The following is a 13228-nucleotide window of genomic DNA, read 5'->3' as shown; positions in this document are numbered from 1 at the left end:
TTAGCTCTGCACTGAGACAGATGCCCTCCTGTTCTATATTAATTTGCACATGTGACGTCAACGCAGCTTTCTCCGCCATTTTAAGGTACCTGGCTACTGTTTACGTCTATACTTTCAGGTTTCTCACTAGTAAACTGTGTTAAAAACATGCTTAAAGAACACCGACAAGAAATGTTCTTAACGTGATAAACTCACAAGAGAGTTGAAGAGTCATTATGATGCAGAAACACTAATTACTAAGTTAGATCGTTACCATCTGCTGAACAATGAATGATAGCTGGATGTACACATCTAAACCTAAGATCAGGTTTAGATGTGTTCCCACCAGTTTCAGTCTCAGATATCGTGTTTACCTGTTGTTTGGTTTAAGTTCCTACACTTACACCTGTCATGAACCTAAAAACTACAGATCATTAAATGTTCATCCATTCATTTTTACAAATGAATGGATTAAATTCTGCAAGTCTACAAACTGTCGGCTGCAACTGCAACATCATTCTGATCATTTAGATGTTAATTAAACCTCTGTTGTTCCGATATTTGGATTCCAAAATTAAATATTGTATCTGCTCATCTGTGTGAATTCATTTAAGATAAATTAACATATTCTGGGCATTATAAAAGGAAAAAGTCTAAATATATAGGATTAATTTATTTAATCAAGGAGCAGTAAAACTATTAAACCAATAAAAAAAAAATTTGGGGAAATTTATTTACTCATTACAAGAACAATAAAATATACAAAAAACTTTACTGGATCTGATGGCAGATCTACTTTGAAAAGTCTGAAATAATTAAACAGTCCTGAATGTGTGACAGAACAACAGTGGGACTCGGTATGGCTGCATTTACAATCACGTACTTATTGCTTCTGTAGCCAGTAACCCCTTTTACATGAATTCTCAGGTGAACCACATCACCTGTTCTGTGATCATCCAGTTCATTGAGCTGTAAATGCATCTTTCCTTCTGCACACACATAAAGCCCAAATTATCCTTTATATCCAAACCCCGGTCAGCCAAAACCACATGACCTGGAAAAGTATCTGCAGAAGTCCAATGTTCTCTGGAATATGTTTATCCAACATATTTACTGTACTTCACACAGATGGCACGACTTGAGAGAAAAAAATTGTATAAAAATAAATATTAGTCTGAATTTCTGAATAAGAAGGAGATCAAAAAGAGGAGAGCCGCTGCTGAATCGGTGTAAACAGGTTGTGGGTACACCCAAAATGGCAAATAACTCCCACAATACTGTGTGTTGATGACATTGATGTGCATCCTCTGTTATTTCAAACTGGAATGAAAGCAGAGAAGCTCACTAAAGAAATCTGAAGAAACTTGGTTGCAGACCTATGGCAGCAGATGCTCTACACCAATCAGTCACAATTTCAATTACATGGCCTGAGATAAGGGCAGGATGCTTGCTGGTGAGATGCAAATACTACAAAGTGTGAAGCATCGCAGAGATACTGACAGATTCTTAGCCTTATGTATAACACATCTCCTGGTGTTACTGATTGGATGGGACCATCTCTTGTCGCACAGTCTGAAGCCACCTCATTTCATTTAGCAATCTCAGCTTAAATCCAGTTAGTTCATTGAAAAACATCTGTGGAACTATGTCTAAATGGCAAAGTAATCTTCATATAAAAGCTTATTTCTGATTGGCTTGTTTTTGATTAAAAAGGGAAAAAAACTCACCTGAACCAGGATTCTGGGTCTTTGAGGGGAAGGAAATGACACGTTGTGCATGAAGTGAGAGATGTGCCTGTTGAGAGACACAGAGATAAAACAGCTGTAGTCAGTCTCTATTTAAATGTACGGCAATTGAATTCAACTAACTAAAATTAGCTTAGAGATCTGCATTTATATGCAAATTATCCGAAAATCTCAAGAGATGCAAGCAGATTCCTACTTCTCGATAGGCAGTGGGTGTGGGCCAGAGACTGAGAGCTTGTAGATGAACATCAGGAACTTGCGGAAGGACTCAAAGAAGGGCCAATGGGAGAGCAGACAGATACACTTATTGGTGTTCACAGGCCGGTTGGGGATCATCTTCTTTTCCACTGTAGTAAGCAGACCCAGCTGGATCTTCTGCTTCTCACTCAGAAGATCCACAGAGTACGGCTCGTAGAACTGAATAGCCGATCCATACACCTAGCATCAAAGAATTCATTTAGTAAATTTGTCACTTTTTGACTTTTGAACCAGCCCATGTTTAGTTTTCTGATTAATGACTGCGTGTTCTTGGCTGATGCACAGCAGCATCGAGTGTGTCTGTGGAAAATGGGATTGGTGGGCCGGTGGGGGGCTTTCATGTGCAACATCTGTTTGAGTGTGTGAGAGAAACTGAATAGGTGTGTGTTTTTAATTTGTTTATGTTGTATACTTGGGTATGTGAAGGTCCATCTTTCATTTTTTTTAACTATTGTTGAAATTATTTTAATTTGGTATTTGATTATTGCTGTTCTTTGGGCTGCTCTTTTGTATGAAAAGTGCTATATAAATAAAATTTGACTGGTGTGTCATACCTTTTCACCAGAAGAGATGGTTAAGACAAATGTGGAGAACACTGGTAGGGGGTCACGAGTGTTTGGTGCCCAGCACTCAATATTGGCACCCATGGGTAAACAGAACAGGGGAACAGACTCTGACAGAGGGAAAGACTCATAGTCTTCTTCTGGATAACGGAAGATTAAACCTGCAGAAAAGTAATAAAAACAAACAAACAAACAAAAACAAACAACTAGTAAGTTATAACCCCATAGAGCTGCAACATCATAGTATGAAACCAGTCTGACGCTTCTTCTCTCTGCAGATATTTATCAACCTTAACTGTAAGCTGATACATTGAAGTTCAAATGCTTTCATACAACACCAGACGGTACAATAACACTCTGATCAGTTCAGCTTCATATTGGGTGAGATGCCATTATGACAAGACATACAAATTCTTGTGTCAACTTGCATATACATAAACAAACCTGCAGGCACACAGAGTATGGGTGTGACAGGAAGTGCCGTTGTCTGAAATGAATCAGCAGACCGACTCACAGGAAAAAAGCCGGCCAGAGAGATAAAGCCAATCTGCAGGGGTGTGTTTGTGTGTGTGTGTGTGTCTAGAGTTATTATGCATGTGTTGCACAATGAAACGTTCCAAAGGCCAAGCTGTTAAAGAAGCATTCAGCCAGGGAAAATGTCACACATCAGTTCAAAAATACCGGCCATAAAATGAAATTCAAATCTACAGTAAGATCATAGATTAACAGTGAAAGTGCTGCTTGCCAGAGCTTTGTGGCAAAAAATAAAATAAAAAAAATATAAAACCAAGTGCAGCTTTTCATGGAAAAGCACAGTGTAGCATTATATATAAACTAGAAACACTCAGAGAGCAGAGACCTCTGCCAAGCCATGTGTCACCTACGAAAGAAAAACCCCAAAATGTCCAACAGCCCACCCAGTACCCCCTTTATTCTGACCTTCTGGATCCAGAATATTTACAAGATCCAAGTCAAACAATGTCAGATTCCAACATCTACCATGATGTTGTCTTGAATATTATGTACGTGTTGCAATGCAGAAAGACTCAGTGACATTGAAACAAGATTATAAACCAAATGTTACAGAGAGTATGAGTTAGTAGTGACATATTGTGCAAAAATAACCCTAACATTTTGAAGATAAATGTCCGACTTCTACTCACCAGCTTTGTAACTGATGGAATTTGAAGCCGATACAGATTTCTTGTAACACAGGAACACATTGGAGCCCCACTGAAAGATTCATCACCACACAACACTCATTTTAACCTCACAGAACATGCTGTAATTATTTGAGCAATGTGGTTAAGGATTAAAATTCAGACTTACCATGCCACAGTTGAGGTTTTTATCCACTTTACAAAAGGTATGTGGTGGTGTTTCGCCCTTGTTGGTGACAATTACACAAATATCTGTCACCGCCAGGGAATTCTGAGGCTGGACAGGTTGTGCTCGGCGGAAAGTGATGAAGATGCGCTGTGAGGTTGCAGAGCTGTTGTTGATGTTGGCGCAGCGGCCATACGGCGTGGCCTGGATGACCTCGCAGCCCTGGATTAGGCGCTCCTTACCCTCATACAGCACCCTGTAGCACACAGTAAGTAAAAATGCTAAGCAGGGATAATGCCTGACACACAGGTCATGGTGCATACAAACTTTGACGTCAACACAGCACCACAACTGTTTATACCTGCACTTGAGGTGTGTTTCAATCACTGCAGTTTCCATCCTAAACAGTGTATTGTGCCTACTAAGAAAATGATACATCTAGAATGTAGGAAGTGTACTAGAAAGAGTGTATTGCTCATATACAAATGTGACCACGAATTTAAACTTAACTTGGCCAAATTGGTTTTACTTTTTAGCTGTTTCTTTTTCTTTTTTTTTTTTTTTAACATTTTCTGCACCTACTTGGGTTTTAACGGTTTATACAGATGCTTGTAGAGACAACCTTGCTGTTACACTCCACCCTCTAGCTTAACACGTAACACCAAACCAAACACAGATTACAAAAATGGGGAGATGTACGATCTACTAAAACAACACAGAAATATTCAGTGTTTACAAAGCAGAGAACAGCCACTATAAACTAACCTTGAAAGTTTCATCTAATACAACAGAACTCCTTTTTGTCACCTTTTTTTACAAAGAATAACGATAAGATCACACTTATTAAAAAGGACAAAGATAGTGGGCTCAGACAGAACGCTGTCCTGGGATTGGTTAGCTAGGCATTGTTTAGGTTGTCTTTGGGCAATCTTCAATACCAAAAGGATTTCATAATGCAAATAACTGGTAAATTGGCAACAAGCGGCTGAAAAAAAACGAAGGATAATTAAAGAAATTATGAGCGTGCCACATTTATGTTCCTCAGTAATGAGCTCAACAGCCTGAAGTAAAGACATCCAAAAAATCCTGAGCCTAACAAGTTGCTCTTATTGTCTTTTTACTGACTGCTTAGTTAGAGTTGCAGTCCAGTTTCCAACAGCCCTGTAGTGAGTTATGTGCTCTGACTAAAAGTGGACAAAAGAATACAATCCCAAAAAAACCTTTGATTAAACACTTTCCATATTCACTCATATGCAAGGCCTGTGTGATGTAAATTCTGGCATCTGCACTAATAAGGGTCCAAAAGTTGTTTCTGCAGCCAACTGTGTGCTTTCCAAACCTTTCTAACCATGTACTGACTTTGCACCTGGATCAATCTCTGTGCAGCAGATCCCAAAACAAAAAAACAAAAACAAAAAACAAACAAAGAAAAAAAAGAACACACAAGTTGGATGTGCAATATAATATGCACATATTACATTCCCATGCATGAAGTTTACTGAAAAGATAGCATGAAACAGCTCTGTGACCCAGATCTGTTCATGCACATGCACTCTAAGATAAGACAGCTTACTAAAAAGAAACCAAAAACAGCATCAACAGATTATCTGGCTGCTTAAAGTCAATACAACAAGCTGTAAACACAGTGTGAATATGGTCAGACCCTTTAAAATGTGATGGCAGATGCGTTTGTAAATCTGTTTATACTGTATAATATGTATAAGAACTCATTAGGAGTTTTCAACCAGCCACATTATAGCTTTAGATCTAGTATTCATCATGCTTTCGACTTCATTTTGCTTTCCATCAATACCACACATCTAAATGTTCCACTGTGTTTCGGAGCAAGTTGGCTGATTATGTCCTTCTGACGCTAGTTGCTGTGCAGGTAGGTTAAAGTGAGTTTAGAAATAGTTTTTGTTCCATAGATAAAAGTTACTGGTTATTATCCAAAGGAAATAAAATCATCAAGAGAGTAGCGAGGATCTGCAGAGTTAGGTGATAACTTCACAACTACATCTTCTCAGATGCAAAGGTTATAAATGAAGAAAGAAATTAACAATTTATGATGATAAAACATGCCATTTATAGCTTTTAAATTTAAATGATTTACAATGTCAAGTTACAAAACAAGCATACAGATCTTATCAAATGTAAACGCGGCTGTGTTATCATATCAATCCATAAAGAAATGTCATGCTTTAGGAAAGAGGCTGAACTGTGAATTAGTTTTCTATAGTTTGATGATAATCTCTGGTTCTGCAGCTCTTTAGGGGTGTGCGCTTACCATCACTGATTTTTTTCTTAGTGTTCTGGTTTCCCTTTAAAGCCTCAATGTCTTTAATTGGAAATGTGATTCAGACTATTTTATGAGAGGTGACTCATTGAAATCCCAGACAGTAAAGGCGTTCTCATATCCAGCTAAATACTATTTATATTGCTGCCTTGTTACTTGTTTTATTAGTTTTGTTGTGGGATATCCACACCTAAAAGATGCAGCCAGGAAAATGCCCAGTGCCCCACTGGGTTAGATTTTTTGCATGACTGCAGGCTCCTATGGCAGCACGCTCCATGTCCTCCCTTTCCATCTGGACAATGCCATGTGGGAGGACAAAGATCTAACTGCAGCCCTCTTCAAACAAAGTCTAAAACATGCTCTTTTTATTTTTTTTTAAACTTTTACTCATGGGTTGGCTTCAAAGCAGCCATGGCAGATATAACAGACCTGAAACGCTCCATTCACTTTGAACAGAGCGCAGGAAAAACCTAAAAAGGCCAGGACAGACCAGCTGCCCAGAAATTCTCATTTAGGAAACAAAAACAGAGTCCTAATTTGCACAGTGTGTTGAGATGCTCCAGAGCCCCAGGCTGGGAAGGCTTACAGCAGATAGCAGGAGGAGGAATAAATGATTTACATTTTGCAAGATTTCCATTCATTTTTTTCACTGGCTTGGTTTGTGAGTTGTTAGCCGATGTGAGAGGCAAACATCAACAAAAAATATTTACTTATCTTCCATCTCTAAGTTTAAGAAATTTAGCTGAATACATGCGTTTAGCCTTGCTGTATTTCCAAAGAGTCTAGATCAGAGATCTCTTAATGATATTTTTGCCAAGCAATGTAGAAAAGAGGGTAGATCACATTAAGCTGATTTATTCCCTCTAAAGAAGAAAAAAATAATGAAAAACTTCTATTTTTTCCAATCTCTATGTCTACTTGCATGCTATAATGATTGCACAATCTCTAAAAAGGAAACATGACTTGACATACAATCTTTTGTTTACACCCACTGCGACTGCAGCTTCAGTGTTTAATGAAGGTTTGAAGTAGCTCTACAGTTTGAAACTGCACATCTACAGTCATTTGGCAAACGCTTTTCTCCGAAAAGACTTACATCTGAAAACAACACAAGCAAGAATTCAAGTGGTAGCTAGACTGCTGTGAGTCCAGTTGGACCCAGGTGCTGTCGTGTGGTGCTAGAGGCAGTGCTTCTTTTTCCTCTCTCTCTGTAATAGTCCTTTGTTTAATTACAAGATCGCAATTTCATCACACAACATCATCTTGGGCATAAGTGCACACCGCTTATTCAGCGTTGAGCTGCGCCAAAGAGGTGGACAAATATTTTTATTTGTCCAGCAACAGAGAGGGAAACTCAGGAATGACACAAGAGCTAAATCATCAAAGTAGAAAGCAGTCTGATATGATGATGACTATATGTAATTCTTAGGTCTTTATTTTAAACAAATGAAGAGAAATCTCTATCGGTCTGACTAGAGTAGCGTTTCTTTTAAGTGGAAACTTTTTTGTTTGTGGGAGAAACAAACAGAACTTAAATATGCCTCAGGCTGGAAGTGAAGCAGGTGCGGTGACATTGCTCATTCATTCAAGACAGATGAGTAAATAGATTTGCAACATTATGATGAAATGTAGATTAAGTTTTTGGCTCCTCTTTGCATAAGTGAGAGTAGTGGAAGATTTACTCCGGTTAAAGTAAATCATAATAGAGTACGCTTCAAACGGATAGATGAAAGAAAGCAGGAAAAATGTGAGGAATGGGAGCTGAAAGGTGTGGCATGATGGAATAGCAGCAAGTGAATGTCAAATCTACTTCCTTCTTTCACTAAAGAAAAAAAAATGTTATGTCATGCCATCACAGTTGCATTTAACATGAACGTCTGAAGTGTCTTAACGCAGTTCAGTTCACACCAGGATGGTCACAATGTTAGTTACAGCATTTTCCCAATAACTTGGTTTAACTGAAGAAAATCTTCATTTTATAAATATGTTTTAGTAGAGAGACTTTATCAGTTTGATCTTATCTGAATTTTGTAATTTTGTGATCATCATTAGTGGCTCTCTGAACGGACAGTTTGATTCGTCACCATCCAATCAGATAGAAGTAAAGACAGGGACAAAATTTGCAGCCACAACTCCAGAGTCTTGCACGCAGTTTTGTGCTTTGCATCTGTGAACAGGGTGGTCGGAAAGGAACTTAAATTTTTTTTCACAAGTACAAATCTTTTTTATAACCATATAAATCCTTTTTTTTTTTACACATTCACAAACTTGATTTTTTTTAGGCAGATTGTTTTTACAGGGTGACAAGCTCGATTTACAGTTACAAACTCTGAAATTATTTAAAACTGCAAAATCTTTAGGACTTAGCACATAGTAGGCCTTTAACACAAAGAGCTGTACTCTCTGCACAACCAATGCAGTGTTTTATTGTGACCTTGTGACTGCACAGCCTCAGTAGCATGTCCAACTACATTTCACTGCCAACTTGTATGTGCTTTTGACAAATAAACAACTTGAACTTGAACAGTTGTACAGACTGCCTTGGATCGTTAATAGTGCAAGCAGCCATGTGTTCTGGTTAAAACAGGCCAGCATTGCCTCAGTGAATCCCTGTTTGTTTGACTTACAACAAGATACACAATCTCAGCTGTGTTTGATTTAGGATCATCTCAAGCTGACGTAAATGTCTGGTATGCTCTTGTATAGGCAAAAGGTTTTAGAGAGAGAGAAAAAAAAACGCTTAGGAATTATTTTCTATACTTAGGTCCGAACAAGAATAATATATCACTTGATGTTCTTGTTTTATTAATCTATTTAGAGTTAGATCAATCAATTAACTCATATGACAAGTGATCATGGACCCCTGGTGCCGAAGGCACATGAACACTGAAAAACACCAGCGCAAATTAATCACTGACTCACCCAATGTCGATGAGTGGAGGCTTCCCTCGACCCCTCTTGTAGCACAGGAAGAGCTCGGGGCTCTTAAGACTGCCATGGTTAAGGTTGGCTGGCTGGCCACTGTAGGTGCTTTCGATACAAGTAAAGCCCTCTGGGACAGTTTCTCCTGCTGATCTGTTAATGACAGCTAGATCAGTGATGGGAGCTTTAGGCCCACTGGACTTGGCCTCAGACAGGTCCTGCTCCAAGGGGGTGGACTTGTCTGTCAGTCCGGCCACCACAAAGTAGTCGGTCACGCGGTGACCCTTGTCCTCGATCATGGCTGGGTGCACCTGAAGGTTGGGAAAATAAAAATATAAAATTCAATCAAATCGATCTTTACACAGCCTGGATTTAAATCAATGTTCCAGCACAGTTTAGCTCATGTACAAACCTACACAACTCTCTAAACACACTGTATTTAAGCTATAGCCAAGGAGCACACTGAACATTGAAAGCAAAGCTCTTACATTTCATTTGGGGATGGTGAGACAGACCTCACACCCAAGAATACACAGAATACTAAATAATACTGTAACCAAGGCAGTAAAAAAGTTCCATTAAGACTCTTGCATCACAACGAAGCAAACAAACTGGGAAAACACAAGCAGTAAAGAAGAGTCTGGCAACACTCTTGACATTGTATATCACAGCAGTGATCTTTACAAGATGAGACTTATAGCTCTAGCGGTTTCAGAGAGCCATGGGAGAGCAGCTGAGCCTGGGGGAATGCTCAGAAATGCCACTTAAAGTGTAAATCAAACAGACACACGTCTATACAGCACTTGAAATACAGTCTCACATGTGACTTGAATGATTAAGATATGAAAGATGATACATGTTTTTATGGTTAGAGCAGCTGTAGTGCTTCTAGCCTTTATATACCCGACATTTAAATCAATATCTCTTAAAGGCTCTTTTTGCTTTTCAATCCTTGAGTCATGATTCAGTTTTACCAGCTGCTTGTGTCTCAGTGATCAGTTATACTATTTTTCACTACACTTATGTTTAAAAGATGGGTTTTTAAGAAATGGGTAAACTGGTTAAAAGACTAATCCGAGGGAAAATGTTAACCCTTGGTCTGTTCTGAGATACATTGCACATAAAACTGGAACTATGACCATGAACTACAGGGATAAGTCTGTAAACTACAACATCAGAGGATGTCAGTACACTGTACCACGTAGGCTATGTGGTAATCAGTCTCTGTTCATGACTTCCTGATAAATTCAGGTTAGTTTATCATTTGTTACTGGACTGCAGATGTCAGCCACCACACAGAAGAGTAAGGGTGAGATGCCAGTTGTCCAGCAGAGAGGTAAAAATCCATTATTCTCATCTTTTTCACACAAGTTGTTGCTGTCAGGTTTAGAGCCTCCCTATGAGACCTTATGGTTGGTAAATGTGTTTTTCTGTAAAGAAAGAGCTATCCTATGCTATGCTCACACTTGCAGCCCAAGGAGCAGGACCCTCATTAAAAATTTGTGTGCACACAGGTACTATGTTTCCATCAATGCAAATTGAAGCCAAAACCAATAAATACTCAGGACTTCTGTAATAATATTTGAAGCAAGAATTAATACTTTTTTTGTATAATCAATACCAAATAAGTTATGCTGCTGAGTAAAATGTAAATAAAATACATTAATTTCTAAATTTCACTTTAAAGCAGTAAAATAACATTAAATATTTAGGGCAATATATTTGAATATTTAATTTTTCTTGAAATCAGTTCATCTGGAATTTAAGGTGGACGAGATGATATAGTAGGGGATGGGTGCAATAAAAACCTGGAAAAGTACGGGATACTAACAACAAACAGCTTTAGGAAAATTTTTGCAACTGTTAGGTTAATTGGCAACATATCACAAACGAGATTGGCTATAATAAAGAGCACCTTAGAGAGGCAGAGACTCTCAGACAAAAAGCAGAGATTCAGCAATCTGCAAAAAACTAAGTCTACAAATTGTGGAAGAATCTTAAAATAATGTTCCTCGATGTAAAATTGTGAAGCCTTTAAATATTTTATCATTTACAGTACATGACATCATCAACAGTGAGTGTGAGTGGTTGTTTGTCTTTCTGTGTTGGCCTTGCCATAGACTGGCAACCTTTCCAGGAAGCACCCTGCCTCACAGCTGGTAATTCAGGGGTGTCCAAAGTCAGTCCTCGAGGGCTGCAGGTTTTCAGTGTTTACCTGCTCCATCACATTTAACTCTGATTAAATGGATCCAATTGCTTATGAAGTTCTGCACGACGACTCAATTTATATTCAACTGAATCTATTACACCAGCCCAGCTTCCTTGTAGAAGAGTCTGGTGTGGCAGACTGGTATACTTGCAATCCAGAGCTTTAATCAATAGAAAATATTTGGTACAGCATGAACAGCAAAATACAAAAAAAAAATAAATAAAAGAACTGTTGAGCAGCTAGAATCCGATATTAGAAAAGAATGGTTTTACATTCCTCTCCAAACCCTTGAGCAGTGGGTTTCCTCAAGTCTCAGGAATTTACACATTCCCGTTGATGCAGAGAGGACAGCACATAGTGGTAAACATAGTTTTGTCTCAGCTTTTTTGAGACGCATTGTTGCCATCAAATTAAAGATGCTCCACATATGTTAAATATTTAGAACATCTCACTTTCTATATTTGACATGTTTTCAATGCTCTGTTATGAATAAAATATTAGCTTATGAGATCAATCATTGCATTCTGTTTTTATTAACATTTTACACTGCATCACAAATATTTTAAATTGGGGTATTTATTTATTTGGTTTTGCTTCATCATCAATTTTTGAAAAATGCAGACAAGGTGGAAACCTGGCTGACTAAAAATGTCTTATTTCCTCTAATATTTCTGTACAACAGTGCTCTGACTTTACAATGAATCACCAGAGCTGATGACTTCCTAGTAAGCAATCAAACTTAAGTTATACCATTTCAAAACACAGTTAATTATACCATTTGTTTAAAAAAATGCTAAGTGTATTCTGCAAACCAGATCAGAACAAACATACCTAAAAAAAGAGCAACTTAAAGCGAGTATGTCATCTTCAAAGAGCTTTCAGTAATGATTTGGAAGTTCATTTTTTTTCCAGTGATGAGTCAGTTTGTGGCAGGAGGGAAAAAATACTTTGTACAGCCACAGCCAGTACACAGCTCTAGACTTCATGACAGATTAATGCATTGTAATAATCTGGTATATGCAGGTTCACTAATCAGTTTCACATTTTGCAAATATATCAATCATCAGAGCCAAAATACAGGGATTCTGAATAGTATATAATAGTGCCACTGGAGTTTCTTTGTTCAGGAGACTAGGCTGCAACACGCAATGTCCACTGGCTGCAGTGTGGTGTACACATTGTACCTGTGCTGCTGAGGTGGCAAGAGGCAAACAGACCTGACAGCCTAAAAGGACAATTATTCACCCACAGCAATACAGACAAAAACCCCACAGCTGACACACTTTCCACACACACTGGCAAAGAATAAATAATGTTTTCTTTTAGATTTTAAGCCTTTAAGTTATTCTGGAACATAGCATGAACACTACAGCATATATTCTGCAACAGCAACAGCATGTGATCGCATTTGTCAAGTTGTGTTTAATTTTTTTAGACCACAATATGAACAATCAATGCAGTACTGGTTGTTGGCTTTTGGTCTACACTCGGCATTTTGCCTTTGTACATGTGCCAAATTTGATTTCTTTGAAAGTCCGCCTAGTATAACAGGCACTTTTCAAGAATTGTATGTGGATATTTGCCCAGAATTAAGCCCATTTTCTCAGTTTAATACCAGGAAGTGGTTCAGTAAGAGTGTAACTGAGTCAACAAAATTCTTATGCATTAAATTTCAAATGCAATTTTCATACACAAGCAGAGATTAAATGATAACCTTTCCACTAAAAGGAAAAAAAAAGAAGAAAAAAAAAAACAATACATGTGCATCACTGAAGAGACACTGAATAAGCATAATCACACTGAAAATACTGTTTCAGCTATCTGTAATCTGCCTTTGGTCAGGATTGTAGCTGAACTCACTGTTTTCCTTTCCATTCTAAAAAATGTCCCTGAAACTTGTGTCTTTATTTGTTCTTGTAAATGTTTCCAG

At 38.1% G+C, this 13228-nt stretch overlaps 1 protein-coding gene across 3 annotated transcripts in view; it reads right to left on the bottom strand.

Annotated features, from left to right (window-relative positions):
* Positions 1 to 13228, bottom strand: part of dennd4c (DENN/MADD domain containing 4C) — a 39503-nt gene that overhangs the window by 12266 nt on the left and 14009 nt on the right. For all 3 annotated transcript variants that reach the window (XM_041985082.1, XM_041985081.1, XM_041985084.1), the window contains exons 2-7: positions 9090 to 9400; positions 3875 to 4127; positions 3709 to 3778; positions 2537 to 2706; positions 1921 to 2162; positions 1707 to 1773 (exon numbers count right to left, since the gene is read on the bottom strand). In XM_041985082.1, coding sequence (XP_041841016.1) covers positions 1707 to 1773; positions 1921 to 2162; positions 2537 to 2706; positions 3709 to 3778; positions 3875 to 4127; positions 9090 to 9388 — 1101 coding nt within the window. In that variant the 5' untranslated portion in view covers positions 9389 to 9400. The remainder of the gene's footprint in view (positions 1 to 1706; positions 1774 to 1920; positions 2163 to 2536; positions 2707 to 3708; positions 3779 to 3874; positions 4128 to 9089; positions 9401 to 13228) is intronic.

Source organism: Melanotaenia boesemani, chromosome 5, assembly GCF_017639745.1.
Source record: "Melanotaenia boesemani isolate fMelBoe1 chromosome 5, fMelBoe1.pri, whole genome shotgun sequence".
Lineage (NCBI taxonomy): Eukaryota > Metazoa > Chordata > Actinopteri > Atheriniformes > Melanotaeniidae > Melanotaenia > Melanotaenia boesemani.
The sequence above is the reverse complement of the archived record's forward strand: the minus strand, read 5'-3'. Positions and strand labels throughout refer to the sequence as shown.